Here is an 18,559-nt window from a genome sequence, read left to right as displayed (position 1 = left end):
GGGATCCCCTCAGGCGGCCTGTTAGCTCAGTTGGTCAGAGCACAATGCTCGTAACACCAGAGTTGCAGGTTCGATCCCCGCATGGGCCAGTGTGAGCTGCACCCTCCACAACTAGATTGAAACAACTACTTGACTTGGAGCTGACGGGTACTGGAAGAACACACTTAAAATAAATTTTAAAAGTTAAAAAAAAAAAGTAATTGTGGTTAAAAAAAAAAACAGTGATCCCCTATAAAACTAAAAGCAACAAAGGAACAAGACAAACAAATAAAGAAACAAAAACTCATAGACACAGACAATAGTTTAGTGGTTACCAGAGAGTAAGGGGGGAGGGGAGTGGGAAATGAGAGTAAAGGGGGTCAAGTATATGGTGATGGAAGGAGAACTGACTCTGGGTGGTGAACACACAATGGGATTTATAGATGATGTAATACAGAATTGTATACTTGAAACCTATGTAAATTTACTAACTGTTGTCACCCCAATAAATTTTAATTAAAAAGAAGAATTATCCGCAATGTAAACTGTAGACTTTGGATGATAATGATGTGTCAATGTAGGTTTATCAATTGTAACAAATGTACCACTCTGTTGATAATGGGGAGACTACGTGTGAATGGAGGAAGGATTATATGGGAAATCTCTGTAACTTCCTCTCAATTTTGCTGTGAACCTATAACTGCTCTAGAAAAACTATTAAAAATCAATCAGTGGCTCAAAACAACAATAAACTTTTATTACCTCAGTTTTTGAGAGTTAGGAATTGGGAGTAGCTTAGCTGGAGTGTTCTGACTCAAGGTCTCGTAAATTTGTAGTCAAGATGTTGTTGGGGGCTGCATCATCTGAAGGCTTCCCTGGGTCTGGAGGACCGACTTCCAAGACAGCTCACTGACATTCCTGGCAAATGGCTAATGGCTGGTGCAGGGATGCTGAATTCCTTACTACATGGACCCCTCCAAAGGGTTGTCTGGGAGACCTTACATCATGGCAGCAAGTGACCCAGGAGGGTGCAAGGTGGAAGCTGTAATATCTTTCATGACCTAGCCTTGGAAATCATACACTGTCATTTCCACAATATCCCTCTGGCTACACAGGTCACTGGCTATCCAGTGTGGGAGGGGACCATACAACAGCATGAATACCAAAAGGCAGGAGTCACTGAGGGCCATCTTGGGGCCGGCTACTACAGTGGCCTTCTGATGCATGAACCAATACATTCCACTAAAGACTCTGAATAGAGAATTTCACCCCCCTGTAAACAAAGTGTTATATTTGAAAGTAAAATGAAATTCAGGATCAATACTTACAAAATCAGGCTGGGCCATTTGTACCTTCAAGGGAGTTGGAATAGCAGGTTTGGCGATATGCAGATAATGGTAAGACCCAGGAAGAATGCCTCCTAGAGGAAATGGAAAGTTTTGCACATTTTATTTCAGTTGTTAAGATGGGTAACAGAGCTTATGTCTGTGCCACAGGACAAATGGAGATGCCTACAAATGGTGTGTGCTACTCAAACCTTCCCTAACGTACAGTGATTAGCAAGGAACTCCCTGGGATAGTGGGTTTTACTTAGTAAAATCAATGTGAATGTGCCATTATACCCCATAATTATACCCCATAATATAGCCAACAATGCTCCAAGATGTGCCAAATGGATCCTGTGTATCTTGTGATTCCTTATAACTCCCGTCACTCTACCCTACACCTGCCAAAGACAGACCAAGACCTTTAGAGGCTTTAAATGTTGCAGTGATTTTCCCATCTCCCTTCACTTATCCAATGTGTAACAAAAATATTTAAAAAGTGAATGTTATAAGGAAAATCAATACATTTCTTGTTCAATGCTTTAGAAAACTATCATTATCAAATTTTTAATATTTCTAATTTGTCTCAGAAGTACGAGCCTGACCTAGCTCTGGACTCCTACACCCATCCCTTCTCTTCCTCTCCCAGGGCCATCATCCAGAATGAGAAGCAGAGCAGGACTTCTCTGAGGCCATTTAGATAGGTAAAAAAGACAAGGACTGGAACATAGATAGGGCTTTTGTCTCTTTAGTCTGATGTTCTATTTACAGGCTTAGTCATGGACACCTTAGGGGTCTACGGATGGCTTTGGGAGTTAGTCTAAAATTTAAAATCCAGATCCTGAGCTGTAGTAGCCTATTTTAAATGCTCAACCTCTTTCAACCTCCTGGAAGTGAACAAACAATTTTGTAAGTTTGTACATTTTCCTGGTAGAAGGTCTACAACATTCATAGACACTAAGTTTCAAAGATATCTCTCACCTCTTACACATAAAGAAATCCTGTGTTACTCACATGACGATCTCTTTAGGGATCAAGAAGGCTTAGTGGATGGATGTGAACTGTATTACAGCTGGAAATGGTTTCGCTCATCCAGCCAGATAGCTGACTAAGACCTGGGACGCTTGGAAGGGTCTCTTCACGTCTGAACTTATAATGAGAATGCAGGTTTGGTAAGTTGCTTAGTGGATGGATGTGAACTGTATTACAGCTGGAAATGGTTTCGCTCATCCAGCCAGATAGCTGACTAAGACCTGGGACGCTTGGAAGGGTCTCTTCACGTCTGAACTTATAATGAGAATGCAGGTTTGGTAAGTTGCTTAGTGGATGGATGTGAACTGTATTACAGCTGGAAATGGTTTCGCTCATCCATCCAGATAGCTGACTAAGACCTGGGACGCTTGGAAGGGTCTCTTCACGTCTGAACTTATAATGAGAATGCAGGTTTGGTAAGCTGTCAGGGCATCGCACCACTGTGACCAGTTGCGAGTGACCTCTGGGTAAGTTACTGATCGTATCCGAGTCTGTTTGTTTATATGTAAAATGGGACCACAGTTATGATATACTCCATCATAAATACTCAAAATGCAAATGATATAATAATAATAATATTGCCAGGTCCAAAATAAATGCTTAAAAAATGAGAGGGAGCCCTCCTCTGTCTCTGCAAACCCACCGAGGGACAGAGGAATCTCCTCAGTAAGCCCAAGAGAAACATGACAGGCTGTACTGAGAACTGACCCACTAACTGTTGGCTTTATCAGAGGGAAGAAGGGGCCCTACTACACACCTTGGATCTTAGCTCCCTTGTACATGGGGATGAGTCGGTCGAGATCAGCTGGAGGCTCTGTCACAGGCTCAAGGGTCGGATCAAAGAGATTGAGCATGGCTGCTGCCAGCTGGAAACCAATTTCTTTGGAACTGAAGCTACTGTGACTCCACTCATTTGAATAATATCTATTGGAGAATTTGGTAAGGGAGCCGGCAGCTCTGATGGCTATGTCGTTGGTGTGGAAGTTCACATCAATCACGAGTCGACCATCATACACAAGACATGCATCATTGATCGCTTTAAATGTTTCATAATCCACATTTTTCTCACAGAAGCTGAAGAATAGCTACAAAATGAACAACCTCATTATTATTCAGTTATCACTCTTTCCCTTCCCAAAAGTGTGAACAGTCTCCAGGGCATTTTATTATTTGGAGCACACACACAAAAATCTAAATCTCCTAAAAGTTTATCATAATGCTGTGTGTGTGTGTGTGTGTGTGTGTGTGTGTGTGTGTGAGAGAGAGAGAGAGAGAGAGAGAGAGAGAGAGAGAGAGAGAGAGAGAGAGAGAGAGAGAGAGAGATGGGGGCGAGATGGAGGAGAGGGAGAAGGAGAGAGAGAGGGAGACACTTCTCTTTGGTAGAAAGAACAAATTAAGATCATCCAGTGTTACCTTTTTTTAAAAAATCACTCAATCTAGACGTCCAGTGGAGAGAAGGATGCCATATGATGAATATCTACCACAAAAGGAAATATTTTTTCCCCACAAGGAGGTTTACATTCATAGCGATATCACTTCCCCTCATTCGCCTACATTTTGAATAGCTGTATCTCAGCCTCCTCCCATCTTCCTCTTCCTGTGTCTGCCACTTAGGTCTCTCTACGTTCATTCTTGGGGTCACCTCATCTAATCTTGAGTCTTCAGATTGCCCCAATCTTGGCCTTTTAAATCCCCAAAGCCTGTCCTTGCAAGATGCCCCAGAGAGGATGAGAGCCCCATCAGCCTCAGCGTGTTCCATGTCTGGACTCCTTCCTTATTGCTTCCTGCTGTGGTACCTCACACAGTCATTAAATAAATATTTGCAGGGTACCTACTATGTGCCAGATACTGTGCCACGGAAGGGTCACAAAGCCCTCTGCATCCTTCTTACAAGTGATCTGTATGCCTCCCCCACCCTCTGCCTGAATTTCAATGCTTTCTCATGCTCGTCTGAACACCTTCTTCTATGTTGATATTAAAAGTCATTAAAGCAATCCAAGTTTTCATTTGTTGTTGAAGTAGTTAAGTTCGATAGTTTGAATTTTTACCTAAATATAGTTTGCCACCTTATTAAAAGCATGCTAAAAATGATATGGATCCTCATCATGGCCACCTCCCTGCTTCCTTTACACGCCTGCTTTATCCACCTCATTTGCCCCACTTTGTACAAAAATCGGTTCTTCTGGGCCAGAGGTACCCCCTTCTGTATCCCTTCCCCACACCCATGAACAGTGCATGAATGATCCTGTGGTAGTGACTAGTCATGCATAACTTACATTTAAATTAATTAAAATTAAACAAAATTGAAAATCTGGATCCTGAGTTGTAGCAGCCTATTTCAAATACTCAAAAGCTACAGGTGGTTAGTTGTTGCCATATTGGTGGTCAGTGCAGATACAGACTGTTTCCATCATCGCAGAAAGTTCTATTGGACAGTGATGAACTCAGTCTGTCATCTCTGTGATGTCCTCTGTTCTCCCCCAGGGAGCCAACAGGTTCTTCTTCCCTTTCTCTGTTTCTGTTCACTCGCTATGTAACCCCATTCCAATGCTCCCATCCCAGGTAGCTTCTTTCCTTTGATTCTTTTAAAAAATTTTATGTTTCATACTACTTATTCAGAGACCACAGAAAACTATACTTCTGTGAGTCTCTTTCTGATTCTGAATCTTTCTGTCTCCCTTACTCCTCTTTTTTCTCTCCTATACTCCTTTCCCATATATATAAAAATAAGTTTCCCACTCATAAAAATATGGAAAGCCATTTCATTTGAATTGAAATTATACATTTTAAAAAAACAAACAAACAGTACCATCAACTTCTTGAGCCCCTGAAAATGTTCAAAGTCCCCTTCACCATCTGCACAAAGATTCTTCTACCTACCCAGTTTTTTCCCTAATTAAACCTATTTTTTGTTAAGTAGCACATTAAATCTGCTAATTCTCGTTTTCCTGGGTTTTAAAGATTACTAGTATTGCAATAGTATTATTGTATACTGTTTTGGTGTAGGCATTCACAATTTGCCTACATTTGGGATTTCATAGGAGGCTGTGGACTAGATGGAAAAGCAAATCTAACACTGTTCATGGGATCTAAGATCTCTCAAATACAATTCATGGGCTCCTGTAATGCCAACCGAATATCACACGTTGGATAGAATATGAAGTAGAAACATCTGGCCACGTTGATGTTCTGAACAAATATTTAAGACTACTTATATTTATAATTCTGATTAAGGAGAACAAAAGTCCCTGGTTAACAGATCGAGAGTCAGTGATCAGATAAACCTCATTCATCACGCATTCTGACAAACACTTCTTTAAACAATTTTTTTACAGTAGTACCTCGGTTTTCTAATGTAATCCACGAGTTCTGAAATGTTCGAAAACAGCCGACAGCTCGGCCTCAGGATCTTGCACTCAGGGGAAACCGTGTGACATGTTCAACTTCTGAGGCGTGTTCGAAAACAGAAGCATTTACTTCTGGGTTTATGGCATTCATAAACCAAAATGTTTGTCAATGAGACATTCGAAAACCGAGGTACTACTGTATTCTATTTCAGCTAAAAAACAAACGAAGAGTTCACTCCTTTCTCCCACTCCTACTCCCCGCCTCTTGCAACCACCAGTCTGTTCTCTGTATCTATGAGCTTGTTTTATCTTTTTCAAGATGCCACATACAAGAGAGATCATACCATGTTTATCTTTCTCTATCTGACTTATTTCACTTAGAAAAATGCTCCCAAAGTCCATCCATGTTGTCACAAATAGCAAGATTTCATTGTTTTTATGGCTGAATAATTTTTTATATTAAGCTATACACAAATATATATATATACATATATATACATATATATGTATATATATATATATACACACAGATGTGCGTGAGTGTGTGCATATGTTTGTGTGTCTGTATCTCACAATTTCTTTATTATTCATCCATTGATGAACACACTGAGGTTGTTTCTGTATCTTGGCTACCGTAAATAATGCTGCAATAAACATAGGGGTGCCTATATCTTTTCAAATTAATGTTTTTTGTTTTCTTCAGATAAATACCCAGAAGTGGAATTGCTAGATCATATGGTAGTTCTCTTTTTAATTTTTAGAGGAAACTCCATACTGTTTTCCATAGTGGCTGAACCAATTTACATTCCCATCAACAGTGCACAAAGGTTCCCTTTTCTCTACATCTTCACCAACACTTGTTATTTCTTGTCTTTTTGATAATAGCCATTCTAACAGGTGTGAAGTGATGTCTCATTGTGATTTTTTATTTTTCATTCCCTTATGATTAGTGATATTGAACATCTTTTCATGTACCCGTTGGCCATCTATGTGTCTTCTTTGGAAAAATGTTTATTCAGATTTTCTGCACTTTTTTCTTTTTGCTATTTAGTTGTAGGAGTTCTTTATATACTTTAGAGATTAGCTCCTTATTAGACATATATAATTTGCAATTATTTTCTCCCATTCAGTAGGTTGCCTTTTCATTTTGTTGATGGTTTTCTTTGCTGTGCAGAAGCACTTTAGTTTGATGTAGACTCACTTGTTTATTTTTGCTTTTGTTGCTTTTGTTTTTGATGTCAGATTCAAACAATGATGGCCAAGACCTATGTCAAAAAACTTACTGCCTTTGTTTTCTTTTAGGAGTTTTATGATTTCAGGTCTTACATGCAAGTCTTTAATCCATTTTGAATAAATTTATGTGTATGGTATAAGATAGTGGTCCAGTTTCATCCTCTTGCATGTGGCTGTCCAATTTTCCCAACACCATTTATTGAAGAGACTGTCCCATTCCCATTATATATTCTTGGCGTCTTTGCCACAAATTAATTGACCATTTATGTGTGGATTTATTTCTGGCCTCTCTATTCTGTTCCATTGATCTATGTGTCTGTTTTCATTCCAATACCATTCTGTTTCAATTACAATAACTTTGTAATATAGTTTGAAAAAAGGAATTGCAATACCTACATCTTTTTTCTACTTTCTCGCGATCGCTTTGGCTATTTGTGGTTCTATACAAATTTTAGTACTGTTTGTTCTCTTTCTGTGAAAACAATCATTGGAATTTTGATAGAGATTGCATTGAATCTGTATATTGCTTTGGCTAACATGGATATTTGAACAACATTAATTCTTCCAATCCATGAGCATAGAATATCTTTTCATTTATTTGTGTCTTCTTCAATTTCTTTTATTAATGTCTTACAGTTTTGAATATTCAAATCTTTTATCTTCTTGGTTAAATTTATTCCTAATTATTTTATTCGTTTTGATTCAACTGTAAAACTGTTCTCCTAATTTCTCTTTCTGATAGTTTCTGATAGTTGTTTTAGTGTAAAGGAATATAACAGATTTTTGTGTATTGATTTTGTATCCTGTAACTTTACTGAATTCATTTATTAGTTCGAACAATTTTTTCATGGAGTCTTTAGGGTTTTCTATACAAAATATCATGTCATCTATAAATAGTGACAGTTTTACTTTTTCCTTTCCAATTTGGATAATTTTTCTTTCTTTTTCTTGCTTGATGTCTCTGTCTAGGACTTCCAATATTATGTTGAATAAAAGTGGCAACAATGGACATCCTTGTCTGGTTCCTGATCTTAGAAAAAAAGCTTTCAGCTTTCCATCGTTGAGTATGATGTTAGCTATGGGTAGACAAACATTTCCTATGCAAGGCTCTAAGCATATCTTGGTGAAATAAACATGGAGTTTACAATCTAATTGGAGAGATGAATGCCAAGGAAATCATCTCACAGATAAGCAGAGGATTTTAGACTGTAATGAATGCTGTGTAGAAAAGGAAGATACTACCTCGAGAGCCAGTGTACGTGGAGCCTAACCTGGTCGGAAGCTGGACCATCTGCGAGGAGCCCAGAAGGCACTATTACCAGGCAGGATGCTGCAAGGCGTTGATGTGGGGACATAACACTAACTTCAAGAGTGCTCTACTTCTGGTATGGTGGTATAACCTCCTCAGACTAATCCTGTCATTGATATAATTAAAATACAAAATATTACAATGCACAATATAATATTATATATGTTACAATAATATATAATAATGTCAAAATACAAAACTATTACCTGAAGAATCTGATGATTATTTAAAAACAGGTAGATTGTGTAGGGCAATAAAAACTTGGAGCAATGACTAACATGAGGGTAATTTCCTTTATCTTTGCAGCTTTTCTAAGAGGGTGAACTGTACTCACTTTATACACTGATAGAAGAATGGAGGTTATAAAGGAAAGAGTCAGTGAACTAGAAGCTATATCAATAGAAATTACCCAATTTGAAGAACAGAGAGAGAGGAACAAAAGAGATTGGAATAAAAGGACAGAGCCTTAGAACTTCATGATACAACAACAAAAAAGTGTAACAAATATGTAATTGGAGTCCCAGAAGGAGGGAAGAATGAGGCAAGAAATAATGACCACAAACTTGCTAAAATTTAGTGAAAGTCATGAATGTATAGATTCAGGGAGCTCAATGAACCCCAAAAAAGATAAATTCAAGAAAACCATGCTTTGAGACATAAACACCTCAAACCACACTTTGAGAATCTCCACAGCAAGAAATTGCTGAAAACCAAAGATAAAGAGAAAATCTTGAAAGCATCCGGGGAAAATTACATCCTGCGTACATGGGAACAATTTGAATGACTGTAGATTTTAAAAAATCAAAACTCATGGTTGTCGGAAGATGAAGAAACATCTTCAAAGTACTGAAAAAGGAAAAAAAAATCCCTGTCAGCCCATGATTCTATAGCCAGTGGAATTATTATTCAATAATGAAGGCCAAAATAAAGATATTTTCAGATAGAGGAAAACTAGGCAATCTGTTGCCAGCAGGTCTGCAATTATTTGTACATGCTGCACAAAGTTCTTCAGGCTGAAGGGAAATTAAATCAGAGGGAAACTTGGATTTTCAGAAATGAAGAAAGAGCAATAAAAATTGGAAAATATCTGGGTTAATATAAAAGTCTATTTTTCTTCTTAAGTGTCTAAAATATATATAACTGTCTAAAACAAAAACTACAATACTGTCTTGTTGGTTTTTGAATGTGTGTAGGTATATACACATGATGAATATAACAAAACAGGATGTCCATGGAGTGGGGAGAAGGGACCTGTATGGTGGCAAGCCTTTGATATTTTATGTGAAATGGTACAATATTAACTCTAACTAGAGTGTAAAAGATTGCTGATGTATATTGTAATCTATAGAGCAACCACTAAAAAATAAGATATAGCTCTAAAACCAATTGACATAGAATATAAAAAAATGCTTGAATATAAAAAAATGCTTTTTAAAAGTAGGCAAGGGGGAACAGAATAACAAACAGTAGAAAATACAAACAGTAAGCAAATAATAAAACGGTAGACCTGAATCTAACCATATGAATAATTACATTAAATATTAGTGGTCTAAACACTTCAATGAAGATGCAGAGATGGTCAGAAAGGATAAAAAAAAGCATATGGTAGGTGGAATTCTAAGCTGGTCCCCAAGATTCCCACCTCTCCTTTTGAGTGTGGTGTGAACTGTGAATATGATGAGATAATCACTTGATTAGATGATGTTATAAGGCACAGCTGACTTTAAGAAAGGGAGATTATGCTCAGTAGAAGTGACCTATTCAGAAAAGCCCAGGCTTTTCCTGAAGACTGAGATTCAAAGTGTGAGGGAAATTTGACATGATGGAGATTCTCTGTTGTTCTTTTGAAGATGGAAGGAGCCATGTGGCAAGGAATGTGGATGGCCTGTAAGCATTGAGCCAACAAAGAGACAGAGACCTCAGTCCTCAGGTACAAAAAACTAAATTCTACCACAACTCAGAGATCCAGATAGAGTGCAGCCTGGGAGAACACCTTGATTTTAGCCTTGAGATTACCTGAGCAGAGAAGCCAGCCACACCATGACGTCTGACCTGCAGAACTATGAGCTAACAAATGGATATTGTTTCAGGCTGCTAAGTTTGTGCTAAATTTTTATGCAGCAATAAAAATACTAATAGATTTTACTTTATGATACCTAGAAGAGACACATTTTAGATTTAAAGACACAGGTAAGTAGAAAGTAAGTGGATGAAAAAATACACCATGCAAACAGTAAACATAAGAAGGATATCAGATAAAGTAGACTTTAGTACAGAGACATTATCAAAGATAAATATGGACATTTCATAATGTTAAATGGCAAAATGCATGAAGATGATATATGAGGTGTGATCAAAAAATACAATGAATATTTAAATAAAAAAATGTATTACAGTAAAAGACACATTGCCATTAATCCCCTTCAAAATACTCCCTCTCACTTTGAACACACTTATTCCATCATTCTTGCCACTTTCTGAATCAGTTCTGGAAGTCCTCTGTCGTGAGTGTCTTTAGTTGTGCCGTCGTGGTTGCCTCGATGTCCTGAATCGATTAAAAACGTTTTCATTTTTGGTCATTTTGACTTTGGGGAAGAGCCAGAAGTCACATGATGCCAGATCCAGTGAAAAAGGTGGATGAGGACACACTGTAATGTTTTTATTTGACAGAAATTGCCACCATACCAGAAGTGATGTGTGACATGGAGTGTTGTCACGATGGAGAATGAAGTAAAGACACTCATGAAAGAGGACTTCCAGAACTGCTTCAGAAAGTGGCAAGAACGATGGGATAAGTGTGTTCAAAGTGAGGGGGAATCTTTTGAGGGGAATTAATGGCAATGTGTCTTTTATTGTAATAATTTTTTAAAATTTAAACATTCACCATATATTTTGATCGCACCTTGTAAAAATTATAATTGCTCATGTGCTTAATAACAGTCCATCAAAAAAAGATAAAGTGAAAATTAACAGAATTAAAGGAAGAAACAGAAACTTCCACAATAATAGTAAGAGCTTTTGATATCCCTCTTTCAGCAATTGATAGAACTAGACAAAAAACATCAGTAAAGACATATAATTTTCAAATGTCATTATCAACCTCATTGAACTAACTGTTATTTATAGAACACGACACCCCAAAACTACAGACTACATATTCTTTATATATCCACAAAGATAATCTATATGCTGGAACATAAAACAAGTTTGAGTAAATCTTAAAAGATCGAAATCATAAAGAATATATGTCTCTGAACACAATGGCATTAAATTAGAAATCAATACAAAAAATGATATCTAGGAATAACACATTTCTAAATAATCTAAGAGTCAAAGAAGAAATCACAAGGGAGATTAGAAAATATTTTGAACTAAATGATAATGAAAATTCAATATATTAAAATTTATGGGATGCAGCTAAATAGAAGAAAATGTATAGCTTTAAATACTTACTATAAATCAATGAACTAAAGTTCTTAAGGAACTATATAAAGTAGGGCAAAGTAAATCCAAAGCAAACAGAAGAAAGAAAATAATTGTTAATAGCAGAAATCAATGAAAGAGAACAGAGAAAATTAACAAACTTAAAAAGCTGGTTCTTTGAAAAAAATCAATAGAACTGACAAATATCTAGCTAGACAGAGAATGAGCGAGAGAGAGAACAATTCACCAATGTAAGAAATGAAAGAGGGTTTATTACTATAGGTCGTGGACTTCAAATAGATTATATATGAATATATGAAGAAGTTAATGGCAATAAATTTGATCAACTTAAATGAAGTGGACACATTTCTTAAAAAATACAACTTACCAACAGCGACATACAGAGAAGCAGAAAATCTGAACAGCCATGTATCTAGTAAAGAAATTGAATTCATTGTCACAAACCTTCCTTCAATATAAACTCTAGGCCCAGATGGTTTCACTATTTATCAAATTTTCAAGGAAGAAATAGTACCTATCTTACACAAACTTTTCCAGAAAATACAGGAGGAGGCAACACTGTCTAAATTATTTTATGAGCCTAGCATGGCCCAAATACCAAACACTTAGAAGAACATTAAAACAAAAACAAAAACAGAAAATTATAGATCAATATCCCTTACAAATATTGTTGCAAAATAGTTTCAAAAGTTCTTAAAACATATTAGCAAATCAAATTAAACAGTATATAGAAGGATAATACATCATGACTGACTAGGGTTTATTCCAGAAACGTACCAGGTCTGCCAATTAAGTTCTCAAACTTGCCACCATGCATGGTAATCTTAGTATATCAGTGTCTCACAGCTGTGTTCGTGTTAACATGTGGCGGTATCTTGCTGAGTGGCATTCATTATTGTTGCATGTTTTATGTGCTGTCTCAAGAATGTCTAAGATTGAATTAGAGCAACGAACAAACATTAAATTTCTTGTTAAACTTGGTAAGAGTGGAAGTGAAAGCGGGGACATGTTAATCCAAGTTTATGGAGATAATGTCATGAAGAAAACGGCAGTGTACAAATGGATTAAACGTTTTTCTGAAGGGAGAGAACACGTCACTCATGAAGAGAGGTCAGGGTGGCCAGTAATGAACAGAACTGATGAAAGCATTGCAAAATTTGTCAAATTGTGCATCAAAATCATCAGCTGACTGTGAGAAGTATAACAGACCAAGTAAACATTGATAGGGAAACAGTTAGGAAAATCTTAACTGGAAATCTCGGCATGAGAAAGGTACACGCAAAAATGGTCCCGAAGGAGTTCACTAATGAACAAAGAAACTTGAAGTTTTCCAAGACCTTTTGGAGAGGCAAGAAAATGTTTTGGGCATATTATCATTGGTGATGAAACATGGGTGTACCAATAGGACCTAAAACAAAGCGTCAAAATGCACAATGGAAGTTAGCCAATTCTCCACGACCAAAAAAGTCTGTCAGTCCAAATCAAGACTGAAAATGATGTTGCTAACCTTTGTTGATATCAGAAGGATTATTCATTATGAATTTGTACCAACTGGACAAACAGTTAACCAAGTTTACTATTTGGAAGTGCTGAAAAGCCTGCGTGACAAAGTTAGATGAAAACGACCTGAACTTTTCTCCGACAATTCATGGGTCTCGCATCACAACAATGTACCAGCTCACAGGGCACACTGTCTGTGAGGGAGCTTTTAGCCAGTGAGCAAATAACTGTATTGGAACACCCTCCCTAGTCACCTGATCTGGCCCCAATGACTTCTTTCTTTACCCGAAAATTAAGGAAATATTGAAGGGAAGACATTTTAATAACATTCAGAACATCAAGGGTAATACAATGACAGCTCTGATGGTCTTTCCAGAAAATGAGTTCCAAAATTGCTTTGAAGGGTGGACTAGGTGCTGGTGTCAATGCACAGCTTCACAAGGGGAGTCCTTCAAAGGTGACCATAGTGAGTTTCAGCAATGAGGTGTGTACCACTTTTTCAAGGATGAGTTCGTGAACTTAATTGTCTGACCTCATAAGACTGGCTGAGAATTTTGAAAATCAAATGTACATTGTCCATAGAATTAAGAAGACAAAAATATAATCTTTTTAATAAATGTAGGAAATTCACTTGACAAAATTCAACAGTTATTCATGATAAATCTTCTGAACAAACTAGGAATGAAAAGTAACTTCCTCAATTTGGTAAAAGGCACCAAAGAAAAAACTCCACAGTTAACTTCATATTTAATAGTGAAAGCCTGAAAGTTTTCTTTCGAGATATGGAACAAGGTAAGGATGTCCACTTTTGCCACTTTTATTGAACATTGCACTGGAGGTCCTAGCCAGTAGAATAAAGCAAGAAAATGAAATAAAAAGTATAAATATTGGACAGAAGAAGTAAAGCTGTTCCCATTTGCAGATGGTATGTTTATATATCTAAGAAGCAACTACTAGAATAAGTGAATTTGGCAATGTTTCTGTTTACAATGTTTATATACAAAATCAATTGCATTTTACATACTAGCAATGATTAGGTGGGAAACAAAATTTTAAAAACCCAGTTATAATAGCTCAAATACTACACAAAAGAAGATATACCAATGGCCAATAAGCACGTGAAAAGATGCCTGACATCATGAATCAGGAAATATCAAATTAAAAACACAATGATGTCATACTCACATCATATCATATCCACTAGAATGGCTAAAATTAGAAAGACTGACAAACCAAATGCTAACAAGAATGTGGAACTGAACTCTTACACATTGCTGGTGGAAACATTAAATGATAGTCACTTTAGAAAGCAATATGGCAGCTTCTTAAAAAGGTAAACATACACTTACCATATGACCTGGCAATTCTTTAGGTAATTGACTAAGAGAAATGAAAATATACCAGGGATACAAAAAAAAATGTATATAAGTGGACACTTTGGTCAACGTTGCTCAAGCAGTAGTTTGCCGTAATCAGAAGTGTCTGGACGCTGATGGTAACCCCTTTGAGCACCTCTTGTAACTGCAGAAGGCAAACGTGACTTGTATTCATCTTTTGTTATAGGTATATATTGAGTATTACAATTTTAAGACAGTTTTCCTTTCTTAAAATGTGTGTACATTTTTTTGGTGCCTTCTGTACGTTTACACAAAGATGTGTACAGGAATATGCATATCAAGTGAATGAACAAATTGTGGTGTATCCATACAATGGAATACTATGCGGCAATAGAAAGGAATGAACTATTAATGACACATGGAATGTTTTAAATGAATCTCAATATCATTATGCTGAGTGAAAGATTCCAAACATAAAATAGTGTATAATGTATACTTCCAGTTATATAAATTCTAGTTTTAGCAGGTGCATATACTTGTGACATCATCTGTTTCAGTTTCCTAGGCCTGTTGTAACAAAGTAACGCAAATTGGGTGGCTTAAAACAGCAGAAATTTATTGTTGCACAGTTCTGGAGACTAGATGTCTGAAATCAAGGTGTTGTCAGGACCATGCTCTCTTCTAAGGCTCTAGGGAAGATTCCTTCTCTGCCTCTTCTTAGCTTCTGGTGGTTTCCAGCAACCCTTGCCTTGTAACCAACACACCTTCAATGACTTGCAGCTGCCATCACTCCAGCCTCTGCCTCCACCATCATAAGTGTGGCCTTCTTTGTCTTGTGTCTCCTCTGTGTCATCAAATCTTTCTCTTCAAATAAGGGCACCAGTGATTAGATTTAGGCCCACCTTAATCCAGTATGACCTTCTCTTTACTTGATTACATCTGCAATGACCCTATTTCCAAATAAGTTCACATTTGCTGGTACTGGGGGTTAGGACTTCCAAGATCTTTCTGGGGAACATAATTTGACCAGTAACACCATCAAAACAGTAAAGATCATGAATATATTCATCCTCACCAAAAGTTTCCAATGTCCCAACCGAGATGATGCCCAACACAAGCAGCCGGAGGGATAAATACCCTGACTTCTCCTCTCTTTCCATGTCTAACCCCCTGCCAGTACCTACTGTTGGGTAAACACAGATGGAAGTCAGAGAGCAACCGAGACTGGGAAATGTCTTCTGCAGAGGCCATTCCTTGGGGTGCAGAAGGAGTACAGGAAGAAGGAGACTGGACCTGATGGCGGACAGCCAATGTCTAATCCAGATTGCTTTAACATGAAGTTGTAGCAGGAAGGTGTGTTGGATCAGTTGAGAGTATTTGCAATGTCTTTGCAAATTCCAGTCTGATTCCAGTTCTGATCCCAGTTCTGATCTGAACAGGAAAGTAAAGGCCAGAGGGGGCTGCCAGAGAACCTGTATTCAACTGGATATTTGGAGAAGTTTCCTCAGGCTTCTGCTTCCTAAACGAGGTATGTGTTCACCTCCAGAGGTTCCCTAGGATAAACTTGACACATCTCCCAGGATGGACATTTTTGGGGGAGGAGGGGAAATTTGGCTGAAAACATTTTGATTTTTTCTATCTTAAATAGGTGTTTTGTAGATGATGTCACTTTTATATTGGAATAAGATGAACGCTTTCTGTCTTTTTCACTGCTGTGTCCCTCATACTTAGGACAGAGCCTGAGACCTAATAGGTGTTTAATAAATATTTGTGGAATGAATGAATTAATGAATTTACTAACAAGCAGAATCCAAAATTTCCATGGATTATCAGGATAAAATGAAAGATTCCACAGAAATGGCAATAGTAGTTTGCTTTGAGCCCTTGTCTAGACTCTGGGGGGACGAGGGTCACCTTAGGGGCACTTGGGTGAGAAGCCCTGACCTCAGGTTGACCATCCCCTTCTCCCAGGTAAGGGATTGCTATAAACTCCCACCTACTGACCCCAACCAGTTTGCCCAGTAGATGTTGCTGGCATTCTTTACCACAACTGCTATCGTATATCCATGACCTATGCAGCTCCAATATTCACACTGGTCTCAGTCTCCCCTTTGAGAGGGGGGTCTCCTAACTCTTCATTAGATTGGCTGGCCCCTTCCCTCTCTCCCTCCCTGCTGGCTTCTGCTAATCTCCTGAACTGGCAACTCTGAGGATACAGGTTGTAAGGTGAGCTGCTACACATACCCCCCTCCAAAAAAATTTTAAAAAGATACTCTCTATATATATCTTCTAAGTCTCTATGTCATGAAGAAACACTCACTATTGCTGTTTAAAGAATCTTAAGAGGTTAACAGCAGCACAGACTTAGGGGCCTCTGACCTAGGTTGGGATCCACACATCACTGACCCAGAGCCACAGTGTTCTCATCTGTAAACCAGGGGTGCTTCCCTTTACATGGCTGTTGTGAGGGGGTGACAGAGTGCTCTGCAAGCTTCCAGCACTGTGCCCGGGACACAGTAAGCTCTCAGTGTCGGCACTCTTCAACACTGAGAAGACATTCCTTCTCCTCAACTATGGGAATAAGAGGCAAAGTCTAATTCCCTCCTCTTGAATATGGGCCAGCCTTAGTGACTTGCCTCTAGTGAATAAAATGTCCTAGAAGTAATGCCGGTTGGCTAGGTAGGCCAAGAAAGGTGATACACTTCCTCCCTTTTTCTCTCTCCACTTGCTCTTAGAACCAAGACACCCTGCTAAGAGGAAGCCCAGTCACATGAAGGGACCATTTATATGTTCTGGACAAAATACGAGGTCTGACAATTAAGTTCGTGAACTTGTTGCAATGATGTTGCTGAAATTTTTTGACATCAGAGGAATTATTCACTATGAATTTGTACCAACTGGACAAACAGTTAACCAAATTTACTATTTGGAAGTGCTGCAAAGGCTGTGTGAAAACGTTAGATGACCTGAACTTTTTGCCAACAATTTACGGCTCTTGCATCACGACAATGCACCAGCTCACACGGCACTGTCTGTGAGGGAGTTTTTAGCCAGTAAACAAATAACTGTATTGGAACACCCTCCCTACTCACCTGTTCTGGCCCCCAGTGACTTCTTTCTTTACCCGAAGATAAAGGAAATATTATTGAAGGGAAGACATTTTGATGACATTCAGGACATCAAGGTTAATATGATGACAGCTGTGATGGTCTTTCCAGAAAGAGTGCCATAATTGCTATGAAGGATGGACTATGTTCTGGCGTTGGTGCAGAGCTTCCCAAGGGGAGGACTTCAAAGGTGACCGTATTGATATCCAGCAATGAGGTGTGTAGCACTTTTTCAAGGATGAGTTCGTGCACTCATTGCGTGACTCTTATGAACTGAAATTGATCAGCATCAATAGCCAGACATGTGTGTGAACACACCTTCTAGATGAGTCCAGCCCTACCCGTTGTCTGACATGAGCTACCTCAAGTGAGAACTGCCCAGTTGAGACCAGTCAAACCCCAGGACCAGGAGAGATAATAATAAATGATTGTTGTTTTATGCCACTAAGTTTGGGGTGGCTTGTTACTCAGCAATAGACAGATAACCTGAACAGTTAGAAAACAAAACCTGAAATTGTGACTATAAATTCACCACCCACCATCTTTCAGACTCCAGGTCCCTGGAAGGTGACTGCTGTCCAGCAACAGCGAGTGAGGTTCACAGCACCTACTTACCGAGCATGGAAGTTTAAAAGGCTTGGTGGGTGTGGTGAAGCTGGCGCTGTGAATGGGGTCTGGGTTTTGGCCATCGTTCCACTGAGCCAGTAGCGCCTCCTGGTAAATGGTAACCCCCGCTGCTCGGAGTGCATCCTCCACTGCACTTTCCACCGAGTAGTTGTTGATACAGGTGACAGTAGAGGTGGGCGGGGGCTGCACCAGGTAGATGGAGGAGCCCTTCATGCCAAGGTTTAAGAGTACCTCCACTGTGGTGTAAGTGTCAATTGTATCCCCATAGACGATGACATTCCCTAGAAAAGGGGGAAAATACTAAGATTTACAGCTAAAA

At 38.4% G+C, this 18,559-nt stretch overlaps 1 protein-coding gene across 2 annotated transcripts in view; it reads right to left on the bottom strand.

The window, feature by feature from the left end:
- Positions 1-18,559, bottom strand: part of CFAP61 (cilia and flagella associated protein 61) — a 325,115-nt gene that overhangs the window by 67,643 nt on the left and 238,913 nt on the right. The window contains exons 22-25 of one of the 2 annotated variants that reach the window (XM_081034409.1): positions 18,229-18,521; positions 12,037-12,081; positions 3,094-3,421; positions 1,308-1,399 (exon numbers count right to left, since the gene is read on the bottom strand). In XM_081034409.1, coding sequence (XP_080890535.1) covers positions 1,308-1,399; positions 3,094-3,421; positions 12,037-12,081; positions 18,229-18,521 — 758 coding nt within the window. The remainder of the gene's footprint in view (positions 1-1,307; positions 1,400-3,093; positions 3,422-12,036; positions 12,082-18,228; positions 18,522-18,559) is intronic. The other variant, XM_081034410.1, reaches the window with a different exon arrangement.

This window comes from Rhinolophus hipposideros (assembly GCF_964194185.1).
Source record: "Rhinolophus hipposideros genome assembly, chromosome: 22".
Lineage (NCBI taxonomy): Eukaryota > Metazoa > Chordata > Mammalia > Chiroptera > Rhinolophidae > Rhinolophus > Rhinolophus hipposideros.
The sequence above is the reverse complement of the archived record's forward strand: the minus strand, read 5'-3'. Positions and strand labels throughout refer to the sequence as shown.